This window comes from Talpa occidentalis, unplaced genomic scaffold (genome assembly GCF_014898055.3).
Source record: "Talpa occidentalis isolate TD23 unplaced genomic scaffold, MPIMG_talOcc4v2.1 talOcc4.8, whole genome shotgun sequence".
NCBI classification, from domain to species: Eukaryota; Metazoa; Chordata; class Mammalia; order Eulipotyphla; family Talpidae; genus Talpa; species Talpa occidentalis.
In genome coordinates this window covers 112,492,889-112,514,976 of record NW_023605194.1, presented here as the reverse complement: position 1 = coordinate 112,514,976, position 22,088 = coordinate 112,492,889, and the positions used below count along the sequence as shown (strand labels likewise).

General features: G+C 50.4%; 1 protein-coding gene across 2 annotated transcripts in view; it reads right to left on the bottom strand.

The window, feature by feature from the left end:
- Window positions 1-2,242: 2,242 nt before the first annotated feature.
- Window positions 2,243-22,088, bottom strand: part of RNF150 (ring finger protein 150) — a 124,765-nt gene continuing 104,919 nt past the window's right edge. The window contains exons 6-7 of one of the 2 annotated variants that reach the window (XM_037497294.2): window positions 20,819-21,029; window positions 2,243-4,014 (exon numbers count right to left, since the gene is read on the bottom strand). In XM_037497294.2, the coding sequence (XP_037353191.1) occupies window positions 3,899-4,014; window positions 20,819-21,029 (327 nt within the window). In that variant the 3' untranslated portion in view covers window positions 2,243-3,898. Of the gene's footprint in view, window positions 4,015-16,033; window positions 18,277-20,818; window positions 21,030-22,088 lie in introns of those variants that run through there. The other variant, XM_037497295.2, reaches the window with a different exon arrangement.

The following is a 22,088-nucleotide window of genomic DNA, read 5'->3' as shown; positions in this document are numbered from 1 at the left end:
CCATTTAATGAGATTTCCTTGTTTTCACTCAGGGAAGCGGTCAGTGGATAAGTGCATGCCATTTTGATTTTTATGCTCTGTAAGAATTTTCACTGAAACAAAACTCAAAGAATCCTGTCCTGGGCTGTCTCCGCTTCTGTTTCTGAGAGGGTGGCAGCCGCAGTGATGTCTGGGTGTTCTCTGCAATGGCCAGCAGGCTGTGGGTTCTCGGAGGAGCGGCCCAGACCCCTGGACTTGCAGGGCTTTTCTGTCAGGACCAGGGAAATGCATGGGAGCAAACAAACAGACCCGCAGACAGAGTGGTTATGTGGTTATCATGGCGCCACGTGCTGGTCATGACTGACCCTCCTGCTGGCTCCTTGCCGGCCACCTCTTCCTGCTAACAGAGACGATGGCGTGTCTGGGCTGGCAGGTCCCTGGAGACTAAATTAACATTTGGTTGTGGTCTCCATGAGGATCAGGGCTCGGCTTGTCCCATGGGCCCAGCCACAGGAGGTAGCAGTTCTTGGAGGTGACCTGCACTGTTCCCAGGGGACAGAAATGCTGCTTCTCTTATCCTGAACCTGGGCTGGGGGCGGAGGCATGACCGCCATGTCTGGGCCAGTCGAGGGTGGATGGTAACAGGCCCCCAAGGCTTCTCCACAAGGCCAAGGCCAAGTGAGGTCTGGTATGTCTCCCTCCCAGATCCCTGCAATGTCAACCGCAGCTGTGGGGCTCGGGGTACTGGAGCTGGGGAAGGACCTTCAGCTGTCAGGGAAGGCGGCAAACTGGGAGTCGAGGCCCAGCTGGCTGACTGCAGCCCGCATTCTCTCTGGCTCCTGGGTGCCTTAGCCTAAGGTTCTCTCTTAGCAATGGAGGGTAGGATTTTGTTTCAGCACCAAAACAACATGGTTTGTGTGACTTAAAAAACAACAACAACAACAAAACCTGACTGGTCAGAAGTAACGATAAACAGTAGCAGCAGCAGTGGTTGCTTAGAAAGGTGAAGCTGAAATTTCAAAAAGGCCGCCTGAATATTTATTCATTACAAAACAAACCGATTCTGGCCTTTCATTAGGCAACTTGGGTGAGGTCGAGCTTTCTGGAGGCGACTCAGCCTTTAGCCTTTTCTCTTGTGATGGGCAGGGGCTTGCGAGGAGGCTGGGGCAGCTCTGGCCCCAGGGCTGTGGGTGCTGAGGGCCTGCGGGCCCACACAGCTGCACCCGCGTGGCCTGAGAAGACTTCGACAAAAAAAGACCGAAGTGTGTCATTTCTACTTCTTACACTGATTCCATGGCGTGGCAATAATGAGACACTTATTAAAACGATCTCCCCCCGTTTCTTTCCCTTTTAAAATGTGGCTGGTCAGAAATTGACAATTACACGCCTGACTTGTATTTTACTTCTCTTGGACGGACAGAACACGCACGTCTGCAAACAGAGGCTGCCTGGATGTCCAGCGGGCCCCTGCCCTTGGGGGTCTGTGAGTCACGGGGTCCCGCCTCAGTGTGTCTTCTTATGGGGGACGTGGTGAGGAAGACTATGGGCAAGGATAGCTTCTGCCAGTCTTGATCCCTTGCGTGCCAGTTCAACTTTGTTTGCTGCCGGAGTCACAGGAGAATCCTCTAGAACGAACCTTTGGTGATGGAGAACTGCCGAGACTTGGGCTGGCAGACCCCCGCTGGGGTCGGATCCGCAGGCTCCTGGGCCCTCGGCACCTGGATGGCGTCCTGTGGTCACAGACACACTCAGGGCCTGGCGAGCTGGTCGCCGGCTGCAGCGAGTGCCCCGCCATCAGGGATGCCCAACTCAGAAGGCAGGGAATATAATTTATATTTCTTTTGCTGCTAAATTATTGTCATTCCACTTAATCTAACAGTTGGTGGGACGTTTGGCTGGAGAGGGGGAGGTGGCGCAGGGCGACCTTAGGTCAAGGGTCAGCACTGAGAACTCGGAGCTGAAGGGATCAGCGATGCCTGAGACAAGGTGAGCCATTCTGATCCCACCTGACTTCCGGCTCCAAGCACTGAGCTTTCGGTCCTCAGCAACACGGGTGCTGGATCAGAAGCGCTGTTCTCGTCCGGCAAGTGATCCTGCCTCCCCAAGGTATGGTGCCTGCTCCCCGTCAAGGCTTTCTGCAAAACCCCCCCCCTCCGCCGCCCCTGTGGTTGCAAGCCCAGAAGCAGCCTGTGGGCCTCGTGCACTTGACAGTTGGAGAAGCTCAGCGCCCGCATGTGCAGGCTCATCTTGGCCCCCACGTCCTGGCTGGGAAACCCCTTCACCCCCGCCTTCCCACGCCAGCCCCTGCCCTCCGGCCAGGAAGTGCTGGACTCTGAGCGATGACCTTTCTGAAGAGGGATCATTCTCCTCGCCTTGCTGCCTACTTCTAAGCGCCAACCAGCAACTGGCTAATGGGGAAAAAGTGCAGCAGTGGTGTCCCCTGAGGACCCAGCTCTGCTTTAGGACGAGCATTGAGGGACCAAGGTGCTGGAGCCCTCGTCAAATGTGCAGGTACCTCGGGGAGCAAAGCTGGCTTTCCTGGCCATGGACGCAGCAGCAACAGGGCCCAGGTCCTTACTATTGTCCAGATAGCTACCCACTGCCTGGTCACCCCTGCATCTGGGCGGCCGCTGAAGAAATAACACAGCTCTATCATGGTTGCAGAGAGAACACAAGCAGCTTCTAGCCGAGGGCAGGTTTCCCTGTGCATTTGACGCTTCTTTCTCTTTCCCTGGCACTTTCTTTCTGTCGGGAGAAACTTGATTTAGCAAATTTCCACTATTTAGAGCAAAGGGTTTCTCAAAGCACACCTCCTGCCTTGCTTGGTGTCAGGCCCCAGAAGCTGCCTGCCGAGCAGTCATCTGGATCTCCCTGGAGGTCTGGTAGGTGTGACAGGGACAGGGGTTGATGGGGTGCCCAAGGCCTGCGGCTGCATGGTGCTGAGTCATTTCTGATGCTTCCACCTCCAGCAGAGCCTATTTTGGGAGGTCACCAGAGACTGTTGTGGCCTTGGAGAAATCAACACAAGATTCTTGCTTTCCAGAGAATAGGTGGGATCCTGTTTTAAATGAGGCTTCAGGCCCAGCTACCAGCCCTGGAGCCAGGAAGGCTAGTGTAGGCCCTGGACAAGATTTCAGAGTCCCCAGCCAGAGGTACCGGGACCTGGAGACAGCAAAGGGCCTCCCTGGGTCTTACGTCTCGGGTGCCAGGGCCTCCACAGAGCTGACCGGGGCAGCTGGTGCGTGTAGCTGAATGGGCAGAGCCGGGACCTTGGCAGATCCAGAGATCAGAGCAAGTCTCTGGCAGCTGGAATCCTCATGATCCACTGGAACTGAATTTGGATCCTCAAGGACAGCGGGCCTGGGCCTGTTTCAGGGTGCAGAGGCACTTCCCAAGGTCATGCACACTTGTCCAAAGGTCAAGGCCATTCATGTCAGAGATGGAGAGATGCCTGATCAGACCAGGAACTGGGGTTCCTAAACTGAAAGCCAGGGTGAAAAGGAAAAATAACAGGGTGCACATAAAACAAACTACACATCATCCTTAAAGAAACTGGCAAAGAAGTCACACCACATTCCCCGAACGTGAAAACAAGACCTGAAGCTGATAAGAAACTGAGAAGGCCAGAAAGCATCCGCTCAGCCGTTCTCAGGCCCTGTGGCCGTGGGCTGCGAGGACGGGCAGGGGCTCTGCTTCAGGCTCCCCCGAGCTGCCAAGGACACGGGCTACGGCGAGATGGAGAAAGCGCAGCCCCATGAACGTGACTTTGGGTATTGCTTTTCGTTGCCATTCTCGAGCGTGTCCTGGGGGGTCCTGATGTGCTGGAGGCCCGTGCGTCCAGTAGCGTCCAGTCCAAGATGTGGGGCACTCCCCCCCCTTCCCTGTGGGTCCTGTCACCCTGTTTTCCGCAGTCACCATTTCAGGATTTCACCTCTTCGCAGTCTTGGTCAGTGGAAAGTTCTACGTCGGACAGTCCAACCTCCATGGCCATGATGAGCGAGATGTCGGAGTCGCTGCTCACGGCCGGCTCCTCGCCTGGAGGAGAGAGCACAGTTCATCGTGAGGGTGCCTGGGGCGCTGGCTATGCCAACATGGTGGCTTTTAATAACATTTAAGGTGAGAGAAGGTATTAGAAAACTTGGCTACTTTGTAAAACAAACAAAAAAATCTAAGCATCGTCTTACCCTGTATCTCTTCTAATTGGATAAGAAAAATCAATAGTCCACCAGAAACATGGGCAAACGTCACTGTTAGGCGGTCCAGAGGATCTAATGTAAATGACTGATAAATACAGGTAAAAGGGAGCGACTTAAATTGTTCATGAAATTTTCAATCTTTAAAAAAATAGGATATTGCACTTAAGACTGAGGTGGGCACTGGCACATACTGCATGCGTAACTGTGAAATTGTCACCCAGTAATTACGTTTCCAGAATTATAGAGAAATCATCAGAGATGCAAAAATATTCCCTTAAGTCTTATTGATAGCAACAAAAATTGCAAGTAACAAAGTCCAATGATAGTGAATATCTGAATTAACTTATTCCTAAGGGACAGTCTTCTTAACAACAAAGCGGTTTCCAAAGAATGCGCAGTTACATGTGAAAACAGTATGCAGTGAAGCAAAAACAGAAGTACTTGAGGCTTTCTAGGCAGTGAGCTCAACAGAGAAAGTTATCTGGAAGCAAAGGAATAAAACATTCTAGTAAGAGTTGTCTCAGGCTTTGGGAATTATTTTCATTTTCTTTAAAACATTTTTTCCCCAGTTTTACTCCCAAACATTCTGTAAGTGAACACCCGTGACTACCTTATTCACGAGTCCCTACTACGTGCTAAGGCTTATGCTAGATGCTAGGGATACAGGTGAGAGTAAGACAGCTCCATCCTCCAGGAGCTGACTGTCCAGTGGGCAGGCTGGTCACTAGTCAGGCACCACACAGTGGGGTGACACTCAGCGGCAGGAGGTACCAGCTGTTGCAGGTGCCCTCTGCTGGGTCGGAGGTGGCTTCCCATAGGGTGCCAGGTTGAACTGATAATTTGTGTCAGCCAGATGAAGAAGGAAGGACCTTCTGGGCATTGGCAATAGCATATGTAGGTGGCTGGGGGGCAGGGAGCCTGCGTGCAGGTGGACATGAGGCTGTAACTGGCTTACACAGTTTGTGGAGGTGTCAGGGTCAAGCTCGTGTACATCAACAGCAGGGTGGTCTGAGCCACAATCTGGTTTCCATTCGCCACTGGACAATGGACGCCCCTTTACCTGGATTGCCCAACCCGCCCTCTTCTTTAGATATAACTAAGTGCAGAGCCAAGCCAGGAGCCAGGCAGGGCGGGGGAGCTCAGATGCAGCAAGACAGCCCACAAGCCAAAAAGATCTCGTGTGTCCCATTATCCTGTGGAAGAAACATGCAGCTAACTGACCAGCAAGATGGCTGAGAACCTCGGAATATTGCTGGTTATGATACTTTTGCTCTGACGATCGCTTATTTCTTTCATGTTGAGGTACAGTAGGGAAATGAGTTTCATAAAGGGCAGTAAACTTTTTTTTTTAAAATTTATTTATTTATGCATACAAGAACAGGGGTACAGGCCAGAGGTGCGGGCGGTGAGAGGATTCATCAGAGACAGAATGGGGAACAGAACAGGCAGACTGACTGAAACACACTGCTGAGGGGAGCAGCGGGCGAGTCAGGAGAGGTCTGCTGCGCCATGTGGGTAGCTCCCTGGCCAGGGATCAAACTCGTGCTACAGAGGCTGCAGATTGCTTCATAGGTTGCATCTTAACTCCTTGCGCCACTAGGGAGGCCCAAGGGCGGTAATCTCTTAAGATATTTTGAAGAAGACATGTAACCCAGGCCACAGTGAGTTAGCGACAGCGTGGTCTTGGAGGAACGGGGTGTTTCCAGGAAGACACCCATCCTAAAGCACACCCTCGTGTGTCTCCCGGCGCCGCGGGTGCGTGGCGTTCACAGGAACATCAGGGGACCGACCGCTAGGACAAAGCATCAGGAACAGCTTTGGGAGGGGGTAGGCAGTATTTGAACGTGGTGGCTTTCAACAATATTTGATGAAATGAGTCATTGAGTCAACAGTGAAATGGAGTCTCTCCCTCACCAAAATCTGTCTCTGCCCCCATCTTTATTTTGAGCACTTCTTATATATCTTCTCCGAGGCAGCGGCCGCCAGAACCGTCCGCCCTCTGGGGAACCCTTAGCCAGGAAGGCGGGGCTGGGCTCGTGCTGGGCTCATGCTGGCTGGGCTCGTGCCGGCTGGAGGAAGCCCCGACTCTGCACCGCGCAGCTCACGCCAGGCGCGGGGCTCACGCTGGGTCAGGTGCAGGGACCTTTCATCTGACCAAGCTGTGTGACTCTCTCCTCACCTCCCTCCCTGAACGCTTTGGAGAGGAGTTGCTTTCATTGGGTTCTCTCAGAAATCCACAGAAGGCTGAGAAGCACTCCCGCAGACTGCGCTCTGGTGAGCTGCGCGCGCGCTCACCACACAAGACTGGCGTGGCTTTGTAAATGCATATTTTGGTTTACGTTTCACTGACCACGTGTTGTCCATTAACTGGACATGACACTTTTCACACAGTCTCTGCCTTCCTATTTAATTGCCTCCGACTGTTACTCAAAGCCAAAGGAAATTCTCCCCCTCAGAGTGGGATTTGTTACTGATGCTACTGCCGGTTTGATGAGAGGAGGCACAGGCCACAGAGGCCTGGTGTGCACAAGCCTCGCCCGCAGAGCCCATGTGCTGTGTTGAGAGACTCAGGTGGTGATGACTGTAAACCCCAGGAGTCCTGCTCCAGCAGGAGGTTTGGGGTTCACGCACTGGGAGATGCTCCCTTCGTTATATAAAAGCTGAGTTCCCCATGTACTTGAAAAATAAGACTTCAAAGAAAAACAGCATCCTTCCTGCCACGCTAGTGATGCTCGTCTTCTTGAAAACAGGACATCTTCTCCAGTCAACCCCGTGGCCTGCAGAGGCTCCCAGGGGCTGGCTCAGTTACAAAGTTGCTTTTCATCTCAGAATTGAGGTTTCTCAGAGCTGGGACATTGCCTGGTATTGACTGTCAGGATCTTAGTGCGAAAGTGAATTAGACTTCAAATGCAGAGTGTTTTGTGTTCATTTGAATTCCTTGGCTTCACAAGAATTTCTAAGGCAAGAAACCCCTGATTTGATTTAAATTTTCCTTCTTCTTCTGCAGGGAGAATGGCAAGGTTCTGGCCTGTGAGCCTCAGGTTGTATAATAATAATAATAATAATAATAATAATAATAATAATAATAATAATAAATAGCTAGAACATACTGTGGTTTCCTTCTGCCAAGCCCTGTGCAAAGAAATTACAGGCTGCTTCTGCTGTGCTCACACACACACCCTGAAGTGGGTGCACATCACCCCCAAAGATGGGTGAATTGGAGCCCCCACTCTCCCCTCGCGCCTCCAGGCAGGGTTGTTGACAACCAGGTTACTCCAGGATGTCAGCGCTGCAAAATTTCTACTTGGCTGTTAATTTTTCTCACAGACACCACTTGTCCACCTTTGGGAAACATTCCAGGCTTGCGATATAAATTTACCCGTTTGGCCAAGTGCCTCCTAAAATCATTCGGGCATAACAGGCATGTTTGCCTTTCTGCATTCTTGCTCTGTGATTCTACAGCTGCAGGTAATGAGCTCCGATCGGGAAGATTCTGTCTCACCTTCCAGACGGGGAGGTTGGAAGCTTTGTTTTTATTTTGACTTGGTGGAGGAGAATTCCCTGCAAGCTCGTCGTACATTAAACCAGATCACGTAGTCATAATTTCACTGTTTTTCTCTCTTCAGCCTGTTTTCTCTCCCAGTGACACTTCACACCGTGGGAGGTTTTCTCTACTTGCTGAGACACTGACATCCTTCATGAACAGCCCTTCATGGAATGAGACCTTATCAAGCGCCCAGAGGACAGTGTGGGTTTTGTGCTCATTTTACAGTAGTTTTGGCAGGAAAGGAGGCAAAGCCCAGCTCACATCCATGAGGTCAGCGGCGTGTTCTGACCGCCGCGAGCACTACCTGCGGAAGCCATCCGCTCCTGGCCGTGCACCTGCTACAGGAGTGTCCCCAGGACCGTGCAAAGCATCGGAATAAAAAATGAAAAAGGGCCACTGCCAGAGGGTTCGGAGAGGCAGGCAGAGATCACGCAGCCGCGTGCATTTCTTAAATTGCGTCAAGCTAGAAGGCTGGGACTGCATTTCCCAAGCCCCTTTCCAGCCCATTTATCAGGCCCTGCCAGGGAGCCTGGAAGGCGGAGGAAGAGCAGGCAACTACCCTTCTGCCTCCGAGAGGTGACCGGGCTCCAGAAGTGTTGGCAGCGTTGTCTTTGTGTGGCTTTGGGTATCAGGATAACGCTGGTTTCATAAAACGAGTTCAGAAGTGATCCCTCCTCTTCGGCTTTTTTGGCAAGTGTTTTAGGAAGCCTGGCCTTCATTCTTCTCTGAGTGGTAGAATTTTCCAGTGAAACCATCTGGTCCTGTGTTTTTTTTTTTTTTTTTTTTTTTTTTGAGAAGCTTTCAGTGACTGAGTTCAGAAGTAACGGAAGAACCTCCATCTCTTTGGGTCTGTTTCTGGAGTTATTTCTGTGGTTGAACATGCCTTTCTGTTTCTCAGGATGCCCTGTGCCTTACCCGGGGCTCTGGCATTTGAAAAAAGCAGCACCTCTCCTGGTTTGGCAGTCTGGGTTTGTACAAGAACTTTCACCAATCTGCCCCCCTGGAGGCACTGGGCAGCCTCAAGCCTTTTCTGGGGATGTGTCCCCCATGGGCTCCTGGGAGCTCCCTCCTAACTGAAGACATTCCTGGGTCTCCTCTGGGGGTCCCTCTGGTGCTGCAGCAATTCAGGGGTTTGGAGCCCTCTAGTGTCCACATGTGGTACTGCTGAACCCGGGGGACCCAAGCCTCAAGGCTGCTTGGTCCATCCTCAACCTGGTGTCTGTCCTGTCCACAGGCAAAATAAGAATCGGCCCTCAGGCAGGCCCTTGACAGGTCAGAATGTTAGAAGTACATTCTACTCTTCTCTTTCCCTCTTCAGGAAGGAGTTGGGATGCTGAGGAACACAGGTGAGTGATCCAACAAATTTCTAGATTTTTCCAAAAGGCATTGAATTGTTGAGTTAGCGCCTCCAGGGTCGGGCCTTCTCTTATGTCCCCTTGCTGATGTCACCTCTGCTTTGGAATGTGGCTCTGCTATTTCTCATTTCTACATAGCCTGGAAGGGCTCGGTTCCTTGGCATCCTTGCTGGCACAGAGCACCAGTCTTTGCAGAACTGCCACTCCAGCAGGTCTGGGGTGGCATCTGGCTGGAGGGTCTACAAGTGTTTCCCTGACCATGGTTTTATTCTGTGTGTTTTTAAAGCAATGTGTGTGTCATTGTTTAAAAAGTGTGCAAGTTCTTTGCTCATTTTCCCCCTTCAATCAATGTCAGCTTTATTTTTTGCTTATACTCCGTGATGTTCTAGACCAGAGGGGTGTGTGTGTGTGTGTGTGTGTGTGTGTGTGCGTGCACGCTCGTATGCAAACATGGATGCACATGTGGACGTGCTGAGTGGGGTGAGCAGTAGAACAGGGAAAGCTGAGCCCCATCAAGCTTCCAGCATGACAGGACTCTTGACCACACGTCCTGCTCATTGTTCATTCGGGCATTCTGTCTTTCGCTGAGCTGTATGTTTATTTTACATTCTCAGTGCAAGTTGTTTATCAGAGACAACCACTGCAATGATTTTTTTTCTCAGTCTGTGGCTTGCCTCTTTGTTTGCTTAAGGATGACCTTCAGCAAGTCAAAGGATTTAATTTTGATAAAAGCCCACTTGTCCATTTTTGTGGTCTGTGCTGCTTGCTTTTTGGGTCCCGTCTAAATAATCTTTGCCTACCCAAAAGTTGCAAGTGTTTATTCCTGTGTTTTTCTCTGGAAGTCTTACAACTTTAGCAATTACAGTGAGCTCTCTGGCCCAACATCAGTTAATTTTGTGTATGGTGCCAGGTAAATGTTCATCTCCCTCAATGTTGTAACCAGTTTCTTTTTTTCTTTTAAAGATTTATTTATGCATACAAGAGCTGGGTACAGGCCAGAGATGTGGGAGGGTGAGAGGATTCATCAGAGACACAGTGGGCAGCAGAACAGGCAGATTAACTGAAATACACTGCTGAGGGGAGCAGCGGGTGAGTCAGGAGAGGTCTGCTGCACCATGTGGGTTTTTCCCTGGCTGCCGGGGGATCGAACTCCTGCTGCAGAGGCTGCGGATTGCTTCACAGTGAGGTGCTTAACCCCTTGCACCACCAGAGAGGCCCCCCAGTTTCGTGATTTAATTTTATGTTGACGCACCTACAGTGATTTCCATTTTCCTGACTGATTTCACTAAACACGGGCAGTGGGGTGGAAGATGTGCCCACGAAAGCTGTGTGGAGGCAGGTGCACCGTGGTCAGAGCACACACACGTGCTTCTCATCTGCACGCACATGTGTGCCCAGGTTGCCTCTCTCCCACTGTGCACATGTCCCTCAGTTTCCTAACAGGAAAGACATGCTTTTTAAGCCATTGTGTTCCTGCTGAAAAACTTGGATTTCCAAATCCAATTTCTGAATGAACCTATTTAAAGAACCACTGTAGGATCATTATGGTCTTGTCTTTCCTTAAGAAATCCATTCCCCGGGGCTTGCTGTGCAGGAGCGGGGAGCAGCTGGCTCTTCCTGTGCTGACAGCTCTGAGAAGGCGCGTCTTTATTTATACAAATGAATGAGTTGTTTGACAAAAATTTTTTGATGGAACTTCAGTCCATAAATCTACTAATTGTTGCTCCCTGTGGTGAACATTAGTTACTAGTGAGAGTATTAAACGTGTAGCTGCTCCTCAGCGCTCACACTGGGTGGCTTCTCCAGGAGACCTTTTAATGAGCTCTCACAGGATAATTCAGGACATTGATCTGCCCCAGTGCACAGGAGGGGTCGCTGATGCCTGAGGCTGCCCTGACTCTGGGGCTGCAGCTGGTGAGGAGCTGCCCAGCATGTGTGTTGCCTCGAGGGAGCCGCCTGCTCCCAGGTCTGGTCAGTTTTCACCGCCAGGGAAGAGGCCCAGCTTGCTGCCATTTCCAGCATTTTCAGCTAAGTTCAGATTTGCATGTAAAATCCCGTCATGTGCAGGTGTTGGCGATCAGCTGAACACAACAAGCACTGCCAGGGCCAAAGCAGCCATAGGACCACAGTCAGCAGCAGCAGTTGTCACGTGAGCCACAAATGCACCTGCTGGCTCTGCCTAGGATGATTCCTGTGCATCCTAGTGCTGTAATTCCTGGTGGATGTGGATGGTGAGCTGGACCCCTGGGGACTGGTGGTGTGTGTGCACACACATGCACAGGCATGAACATCTGTGCACACTCATGCGATGTGCAAATGTGTGCACCTGCACAGAAGCCAGCTGCATGAGCACACGCTGGCGTTGACTGCCAAAGGGTGGGGTGTGCAGGGATGCTGGCTCACCTTGCCCCTGTGTCCTGGTGAAGCGTGAGGAGGGACAGTCGCCCCACCTCCTGGCATTCCCACACTCATCCAGACCAGGGGCGTGTGACCATGATACCACCACAGGGGTGTCCTGGGGCTGCGACCGGAGTCTGGCTAGATCACTTACCACAATCTACCTTCTTTCCTCCAGAAGATTTCTACAATTTTCTCCCTAAAGGGAGGGGGGGAGTACAACGAGGACCCCTGGAGAAGAAGCTGGTGAGTTCTGTCCTTCTGCATTTTCAAGCATCACCTGGTGGTTGTGTGGGACCCATTTGCTGCAAACTTGAAGGTTTATATCAATGGGTATTTTGCAAATTTTTGCTTCAAGCTGTCTCTTGGGGTTTGTCTTACAAACACAGAGAGGACAGCAAGCTTTAGCAAATGTGAAATCACAAATCATCTGTCTGGGAGGTCTTTATATGGAAAGCACTGAGACTTGAGACTTGGCTGGGCGGCTGTGTGTCAAGTAGAGCCAAACAGAGCCAGGGGCAGGGAGGCGTGAAGACGGCATTAGCAGCTGTGGACGGCTCGCGGGCTGGCCAGTGATGACCTGGACCCAAGTGGCCTCTCTACAAGCAGGGCTATCAGGACAGTCGCCATTTTACATGAGATCATAGTAATAAAGATGGCAGTGGATAACAGTAGCACTGACATGATCACGGACAAGGTGAAGTAACACGTGCACACAGTTCCGGCTCAGGAAGTGACGTGGTCCTGGTAACTGAAGCCAAGGAAGGCAGCCCCAGTTCATGCCGGGCAAATGGTTTTGGACTCAACCTAGAGCTAATGGGTCTTGGGCTCCACCTGACAAAGGCTCTTTGTAGGTACTTTTATAAAATCAAGACGTTTCAGTGATACCAGTTATATAAGCATGTGCGTCACGCGTGTGTTCACGAGGGAGGGGTGCAGTGCGTGGCCAGCAGGGGCGACATGGTGACTCCCCGAGGCTGGGCTCTGACCCGGCAGCTGCACAGGTGTCCATGCACCTCCCCTCACGGCCCCCCTGTGGCTTCCATCTGGACAGTTCTCAGGACGAGGGAAAGGAGGCCCATGAGGGTCTGTGGGTCGATCACAGCTGCTGAGGCAGAGGGCAGGCCAGGACCTGAGCCCAGCTCTGTCCAATGCCAAGGTCTCGTGGCTTCCCCTTATCTCTGGGAGGGTCAGCTTTGCTCCTCGTGGCTCACACAGATAATAGCATCAATGGACTGAAACAAAAATGCGTGGCGTCTGGGCTCGGTTTGGGGACGACGCCAGGGCATTGCAGAATGGACGCCGGGGCTGGCCGAGCCCTTCCCCGAGGCTTGCCCTCGCTGCCACTCCCCCTCCGCTCCCTGCGCAGCCTCTAGCCCCATGGCTGCTCCGTGACACAGCCTCAGTGGTGAGAAATAATAAACCACCGATACACTTCTACAAGGCACAGTCCTGCTCCCTCCCTGCTACTGGGGACCTCCTCAAATGGGGCGAGGCCGTGCTATTGTCCTAGAGGCTCTGGGGAGGCTCTTCCATCCGCTGGAGCCTCAGCTCCTGCTTGGACATCTGTCCTGGGGAGACTGTGTGCACACACAGGTTACTCTTTCCACTAGCAGACAAAATGCAAGTGTATGTTGCACCTTCTAGATGTTGCTGCTGTTCACTTTCTTTAAAATTTTAAAATTTAAAATTCAGCACGTTGCTCATTTAGTCAACTGACACCGAGTCAGTGCCACCCGCCGCTGGCTTCTGTAACGTGAAGGTGAAAAGTCACAGTGGGAACTCTTTAAGGACATCTGACACCAAGTGTGCCATCGCAGGCTGTACCTTTATATATTTACTGGGTGACAGATGCTTTTTTTTTTTTTTAAAGATTTTTTATTTATTTATGCACATAAGAACTGGGGTGTAGGTCAGAGGTGAGGGGGTGAGAGGATTCACCAGAGACAGAGTGGGGAGCAGCAGGAGACAGGAGAGGTCTGCCGCGCCATGTGAGTAGCTCCCTGGCCGGGATGGCTCACGCCGCAGTGGCTGGCAATAGCTTGAAAAGCACTGAGTCTTAACCCCTGCGCCACCAGGGAGGCCCAATAGATGCTTTCTTAAGAAATCATAGCAGAGGGAACTGTCTGAAAGGAACTGATTATAGAAGGAGCAGCAGAGATTGATGCTCAGGATACACAGCGAGGACCTGTCTGGAGGACGCGCGACAGGCAGGGGAAGCAGCAGGGGGGTGGGGAGGCTTTGGAACCACAGGGGCTCAGAAATGCCTGCATGCTAAGAGCCAGCCTGGCGGGGGACAGCAGTGAGAGAGGCAGAGGCCAAATGCTAATGACTTGGTTAGATGAGCCAGCTCACAATTTCAACCCATCCGTGGAAACAATGTTTTGAGCAAAACAGTGACCTGATCAGATTTCAGTAGATTGATCAGGACGGCTAAGACCAGATTCAGGGAGAGTGAAATGGCAGCTGGGGCAAAACTCAAGGTCAGAGAGGACAGGGTCTTGGCTATGGCGGTGGCAGAGCTACTGCCCGGGGATGCTGAAAAGGCAATGATGATACATGAGGGAATCGTTTGACTCTGAAGGCGACAGAGTGGAAGGGATATATTGTGATGCCCAGGATTGGCTTGAGCGCGGGGAAGTGATTTTACTGTAAAAACTGAAAGCACTAAGACTGCAAACACACCCACGCACGCGCGTACTGTAAATACAATACAAACGCAGCATGCAGGGGGGAACTCTCATAAAAGTTTGGTGCCTTACACATTTTCTGAACCAAGTGTGCTGTCGCCACACACTTGACTGCAGCAGAAAGCACGCGTGGGCGGGGGAGGCTGCTGCAGCGAGCGGTGGTGAACAAGCGGGTTTTTCAGACACGTCGCTTGCCTGTTTTTCCCTATTTTTCAAACTTAATTTGATAGAAAATGTTTTTGTCATTTCGAGTTCACACCAGAACAAGACAAATAGTATTTTATCTTAATCTTTTAATCATTCTACGGGGATTTTTCTCCTTCCCCATCCCCTGTGCCCACTTGTCTTTCCCCCTCAACCTCAGAGCCACTAGTTTTTGAAAGTGTTTTATCAAATTTCTTCTATGTAAATGTCCAGTATTTTTATCATTGTCTTACTTTGCTGCATAAAATTCCCTACATTTTGTTGACAACAGCTGCATTTCTTATGGCTGTGTACTATTCCATCGCGTGCACGTACCACATCTGCGTGATCCAAGCATCTGTCGATGGCCATTTAGACCACGTCCATGTTCCAGCGGTGGGAAATAAAGCTGCTGTGAGAACCGTGGGATGAGTTTTCTGATGGACGGTTTCATATTCTGTGTCCATTTGCCCAAGAATGGGGTTGCCAGATCATACAGCATTTCCACTTTTAGTTCTGAAAGGCCCATCCAGATGGCTTTCATGATGATTGTGTCAGTTGCCGTTTCCACCAACAGTGTAAAGCGTTCCTCTTTGTCTGCATCCTCGCCAACACCTGTTGGGGGCATTTTTAACACGAGCCATTCTCACAGGTAAGCAGTGTTCTGTCACTGTGGCTTTCATCTGCATCTCTTATGAGAGGTGATGGTGAACATTTTTCCGTGTCTTTTGGCCTTCCTCTTTGGTGAATTGTTCACACCTGCTGCCCATTTATTGTTTTTTTCTTTTAATTGTTGAATTCTATGAGTTTTTTGAGTATGTCTTGAATGTTAATCCCTGATCTGTGGGGATCTTCACTCTGCTGTAGTTGTTAATTTCCAAGAGCTCTTGCTCAACCTCTGAAAATTCCTGTTTCTAGCTCATGAGTGTATTATTGTCTTATTTCTCTGCAAGGATACAAATGATATTTAGAGAATTCTGTGTGCTGAATTATCCTGGTTTCCTTGGAGTTTACAAAAATGTTTCAGTCTCTAATTAGGTGATTTCCACAAATGTCTCGCTATCCTTGCTCTCCATTCATATCTGCGGATGCGGCCCTAGGATTGAGTGCATGGTGGGTGGGGGGCGCTGCTCACAGGCGACGGGTCCTGGGTGGGAGAGGGCAGTGGACACATGGAGACGACTGTGGGGAGCAGTGGCATGCTCTGCAGCGATTGCACTTCCGACAGAAGGAGCTGAAGGTGGTTCACCCACTTCTTAAACAGTTGCCTGATTCTGTTGTCTGCCACAGAGGAGAGCCTCACAAACCAAGCAGCATCTTTCCAGGGCTAACGTGACTCTTACGGGCACCGAGGGAGACAGTTTCCATCACAGGCTCCAGCCAGCAGACTTATTGGCAGTCAAGGGGAGCTGCTGTGCCATTCACAGCTTTGATGCAAGTGGAGAAGGCAGACGTGGCCACTGCCTTGGTCCTGCCTTATAAACCCTGGAAAGCCATATCTAGACATGCTTATTTCTGGATGCACCCAAATATTTTGCAGTCACCCCAAACCTTGACATTGCTACTTGTCCCTGCAGCAGCAAGTCTGGAAGCAGAAATCGGCTGTTTGTGCCAGCCCTCCTGTCCTCTGTCATTCCACATCAACCCTAGAGGTCCACACTGGGCCCCAGGAGAGCCCCAGCCCCACCCCCCCTTTGTCTTGTTCATGTTTGGGCAGTGGTCAAAGCGAGCTGAGGGGCTGTTACACCTTGTGTGTGTTCTGCAAGCCTCATCACTGCTCCCAAAATAGCCAATCCAAACTTAGAACAAAGCAGCGTGAATGTCATTTCTGGCCTCGTTTTCAGAGCCTGTGCCTGTAGGAACGGCGCATCCCCCGAGAGGTCTATATCGAGTCCCTCAGATGACAGAGTGAATCATCCCAGAGACGACACCCAGTCTCTGAATGAAGAGTCTGGAAGTTTCTTCCATAATTAGCATGGAGTGTGTGTCCCCGGGGAGTGCTTGGTGATGGCGGTGCAGGCTGTTAGTGACTTATTTTTCTCCTAACATGAGTGGTTTCTGGGCTGCAGTTTTGGCTGTGCTTTGACAATTATTTCTGTCCCAGCAGAGCTTTCTGAAGCATGTATTTCCCCCCACTGAAGGCTGACCTCTCTCCAGGTTCTTCCAGAAGCGACGGCAGCTAAGGCGACCAGCAAGTTGTTCAGGATGCATCTCTCCAGGATGAATTCTCTGCTGGGACATTCCTGCCTCTGCCCACAGAAGAGTTGTGGACGGCAAAGCATGTGAGGCGGCCTCCCTGGGCCCCGTCCCTGGGCCTGTGTTCTGCTGTCAGTTGTGACTCTGACCTCACTAACCACTCAGAGACATAAACAGGAGAGAGTGGAGGTGAGGAAGGCCGGGACCTGGGAAACAGTCTGCAGAGGCAGTTCCATGCTGAGTAAGATCGAAGGGGGGGCACTGCCACACCCAGTGATGAGGGCCCCCAACAGACTCTGAATCATGTCCCCTGGAGGTGCGACTCAGAAACTGGCTCAAGCTGGAGCTGACTGGGGCCTTCGCCTCTGCCTGGCTGGGGTCTGCAGGGAGAAGGCTGAGTGGGCTGGGGTGGGAGACAGCTGCTGCGAGGGAGAGGCGACGTGGGAGGGTGAGCAGCACTGGGTTCACGATGGCCTCAAGGGACCTCCTGGGGCCTGAGGGGACCTCAGCAGACGGAGGGCAGCAGGAGGCCTGTGAGTAAGCAGGAGACACCCCTCTGTCCTGACTCACAGGCATCACAAAGGAAAAGCCGTCAGGGAAAGCTACCCTTTGTACTTGGACCTAAGGAGGAGACTGTCAGGACTGTCAATTGCCTCAGAGTAGAAAACTCTGGGCATGCAGGGATCTTCACACAGGGCCAGGGGTCCTGTAGACGCTCAGTGTGTCTAAAGTGGCTGCAGCAACACGGACCCCTGAACACACCTCAGCAGTCGGGCTGGTGGAACATGGACCAGCAGTGTCCTGTGGAGCCGAGCTGAGGACGTGGGCGGCTCCCGGTGCTCCCGTGGCAGGTGGGCAGCTTCCTGCCTTTGCCATCTTGATTCTGTCCCCTGCACGTGCCTCCAGCTCCCCACCCCCGGGGGGTCTGCTGACTCCTTGCAGCTTGAGGAAGGATGGCAAGCGGGGCTGAGCTGGCGGCTGTGCTAGACCCGGTGGGGCCGCAGCTCCGGTGGGCAGCTCTGAGGGCCCTCAGAGGACACATGAAGGCGCTGGTGTTTGGGGAGGGCGGTAGCCTTGTCCTCTGTGTCTTTCTCTAGCTCCTGCCTGGAGGCTGCAGGACCACAGAGCTGTTGGTTTAGCTGTGTTTTCCTTTGGGTCGAAGGAATGTTTTTCCTGCTGAAGCAAATTCCACAGTCTGCTGTCTGGGCTGGGAATTCAGAAGGCAAAGCTGTTCCCGGGCACCAGGCATGCAGGTAAAGAGGGGCCTGGGTGGGAGTGAGGGAGACATGGGGTGGGGGCTTCCCATCGGAGTGTCGGGGACACCTCAGGCCTGCACACGGGCGCCCCTCTCCAAATGTCAGACTGGCCACACGTCCAGATTGCCTTGGCTTTGTAAATGCTTTTCCTTTTGCTGGGAAAAGGATCTTTAATGCCGGCTCTCCCACTGTCTCCCTAAAGGCAGCCTGCTCTCCGCTCTCCCCTTTAGAGCTGAAGTGGCTTCTGTGTGGACTCGAAGGACCCCAGGAGAGGAACAGGTAGGGATGAGAATGCAAGGAGGAGCCCAACCTTTTAGATTTTTCAGTAATTTAGATACAGGGAGGAAGAGAATAAAGGAGAAGGGATTGAGCAACACTGGCCATCTGTCCCCTTGGTCGTCCTCTGGGCACTGTGGAGCTGGAGGGGCTCACTAGCCTGTGACCGGGGTCACTGCATTAATCTCTGTGCCTTTATCCCTGCATCAGTAAGAGGAAGGTAATGTTACTGACATCATAGGGTTGTTGTATCGTATTGTACTGTAAGTTCGCAGGGTTGTTGTAAGCTGGTATTTCCGAGGGTGCCCAGTGCACAGGTGGTGCTATGTATTTGCTAGTTGATATTCCTCATTTTCTAGTAATTTCCTGGGTCTGCAGACATGTGCGTTCCAACCTCCACTGAGTTACTGTGACTTGCAGCATTCCTGCATCCAACTACACTTTTTCCTCCATGTTATTTTTAGACACCATTAGTGAGCTGGCTGCAGTAATGTTGATGAGAATGAATCTTTGTCCTCATTTAGTCATGCGTTTATGTTTGTATATTAGTTATTTATTTGACTAGAACACTAGGCAATTTACCAGCCTGTACAGAGAAGAGAATTTCCCTGCCAGGAATCTACAGCCATTTGGTGAATGGTATAAACCATGAACAGCTAGTCGGAAACCAATGGTCTAGGAAAAAGATCCTGTCAGAAAAATCCCGTTTCTGTGCTAAGATGGCTATCTCTAGCCACATTGATATCCCCCGTCTGTCTTCGACTACAGTGAGGTGTCTCCTGTTGTATCTCGGTTTTACCAAATGCTCTCCTTTGAAATCAGCTGCACTTGATCTTGTTGTGAACAGAGGCCCCTGCTTCAAGCTTAGGTCAAGTCCTCTCGACTCATTCAAAACACATCTACCAGCTGCCTCTATGTTAGAAACACTCAGCAAAACCCAGTGGGACTAAGAATGATGTGGACATAGACCATCATTTTCTATTTCATCTTTAGATTTGTTTTAACCTACCATCTGTGCCTTCTTATATGTCCCCTGGGCGTCACTAAAGTGTATGGAGGATGTGGCCTCTCTGCAAAATAAGGAATCTGACAAGTGACGCATTTTCTCTTAAAACTCAAATAATCATTGTATAGCCAGGAAAATGATCCAGTTTTGATTTAGCTCTTCTTAAGGGCTCAAAAAAGTTTAAGGATGCAGTATTTGGAACTGCTAGCAGAACTTGAGCAGGCCTCTGACACTCCACTTGCCTACTATGGTGATATATTGAGGCTAACTGAAGCTACCCATTAAATGGAGAAATTATGGGACAATCTTTCTCTGAAAAGAGAATCTATTGCTTAACTTGAGTCAGCCACAATTTGGTCAAAATGAGAGGGTTGTTGTCATGACGAAGATTTAAGTGCTTTTCTGACCCCTAAATTGGCAGGCTTCTGTGTCCGTGTTCTCCAGCACGGCAGCCACATGTGGCTCCTGAGCAATGGAAGCGGGGCTGGCCCGTCTTGAGAGGAGTGGTGAGTGCACACTATACACCAGATTTTGGACTGTGAAATATTCTGCATTAAATAAGACATATTAATATAAACTCCACCCATTAACTATTTTAGCATGGCCATAGAAAATTTTAATTACGTATGTTAATACTGGACAGCATCACTCTAGACCTTTAACACAAAGGGATTGGAATCTCCTTTAAAAACTTTCTGTTGTGTAATGGTCAGTGTTTCAGTGCTGAGGCTCATGTGCCTCTAAGCTTTAAGGTTTCAAAGTTAAAGCTCTTACCTATCTCCAAACTACTATCTCCAACTGTACGTGGGTGGATTTTTGCCGTAGTGCCTCAAGTTACTTTTTGTGTAGGCTGCAGATTACAATACTAAAAGTTCAACCCCCATGGCTTTGTTTCCAAAGATTATCAGGAAAAACACCAAAATATTATGATTTCCCCATAGTTGGGGTAACTGAGTGATTTTTGCATTCTTTTTTTCATCTTTCAATGAGGTATGTACTTAAATCACTATGATTTTATAAATTCTATGCAAATCACAAATATATATATATAAAGCAATGTCCCAAAATGCTTTAATCTGCTTTTCTGTATTTCCACATTTTTATGGCACACAGGTTGCTTCTAGCAGGGGGAGAAGAAACACTTTGAAAATTGCAACATCCCCCAACCCTCTCACCCTTAAAGGTAAGTTAATTTGCATATTGATTTTCTCAGCTCCTGAAACTTTCATCCTGGCTGTATTTGACTGAAGAGTAGTAGGTACTTGAGATTGTGATGCTAATGCAGCTATTTTGATATTTTTACACCTTCTATCAAACAGAATGGTATTTACAGCCCATGCAGGAGAGGGGGCAGAAACACCCACAAGATAGGGCGCTGGCATGGTGTGCGCAAGTACTGAGGCTGCATGTGAAATACCCATAAGGTGGGCCTCCCCGGTGGCGCAGCGGTTGAGCGCTGGCTTGCAAAGCTGCCCGCAGCCTCTGCAGCGCCAGTTCAATCCCCGGCTGCTCCCTGGCCAGATGCACCAGCCTCAGGCACCCTGGGGTGTGGCAGGAAGACAGAGCCAGGCCTGCTGACTGTCCCTCCATTACCCACACCCCCCACCTCTACAAAGCGCTAGGGGTCTGGCAGTTTAGCCTGGTCACGGCCTATGCACTGCTTGACAAAAGTGTTTCTTCAGCCCCCCCAGGTAACAGCCCTTCTGGCAACGCCATGGCCAACACAGCAGCACTTACTGTTAGCAGTGAAGATGGCGTCTCCCTCCTGAGGAGCTGGGTCTGTGTCCTGGACAACCTGCAAGGCACCCACAGTCCGGACGGCAGGGTCCAAGGTGACTGAACTCTCATTCACGGTGGTGTCGCTGGCGCCTGTGATCTGGTTGGTCGGTGGACCTCCCAGGGAGCCCTCAAAGTCGGTGGGCAGGTCGTCCATGCAGTCGGCATTGGGCTGACGGGAGGAGGAAAGGAGGTGTGTGACCACATTGGCAGGTCCTCACATTCAAGGTGAAATGGCTATAGGCTACTTCCTGAATCATTTTCTTTAAAAATATTCCATGCATAGTTTTTGTAGTTAGTACAGAAACAGCTTTCAAAGTTCCCTTTCCAATGGTTCTGCTAGATGAGTATCTACATAAAGTTTTAATTCCAGGAGTAGCAGTGGAATCCATTGACATAACTACTTAGGGGACAATATGATATTTATTTGTAATGATAGCCCTTCCTTCTCATAGTATCTGTTCTTATGTAGGAAGTAGCTGACAGACTGCTAACTAGCCCCAGGCGTTGTTTGCAGATATACTGACAAGAGATAGGAGGAGGCTGGGCCTGCCTCATTTGAATGGCTCATTAGTGAGGCTCACCACAGGGCTGAGGCTACTTGTTAAAAATAAGCCAAAACCTGCTGTAGAAAAAGCCCTATTTACGTAAAATGCAGCTGATTGTACAGTAAATTCAATAAGTTAATCTCTTACACTCATAAAAGTGGGGGACCACCTAGTTTAATAACCTACTCATTACAGAACCCCCAATATCCTAGCAGCACCACGACAGAACTGGGAACACTCTGCTTTGAGAGGTAGCCCCGTGGCCAAGCATGGTTGTCATGCCATTAGAATATTTCTGTAATAGTCATAATTCTATCTATTAGTGGTCAAGTTTTACTCTTTAGTTCTGCTGTTGAAGTGATTATGAACAAATTTCTATGCCTTCCACACACACAAAAGTTGTTATCCCTGTACCCAAACTTATAATAAAAGTGGTTTTAGAAGGGAGGTACTGGAGAAAGTCTTAGAAACACTAAACACGGCCATTAATCTTCTTGCTCTGATCTGAAAATCAGCATTGCCTTGACACTCATTAAATGGTTTTACACCAAAAAGGATGAAGACCAGGCTGGGAAAGATCAGGTGAGAATCCCGAGTTCACACCACGATGAAGACATTGTGCTCAAAGTTCATTCAAAGAGAAAACCTGCCCCTCGGGGATGGAGCTGGAGCACAAAGCAGGA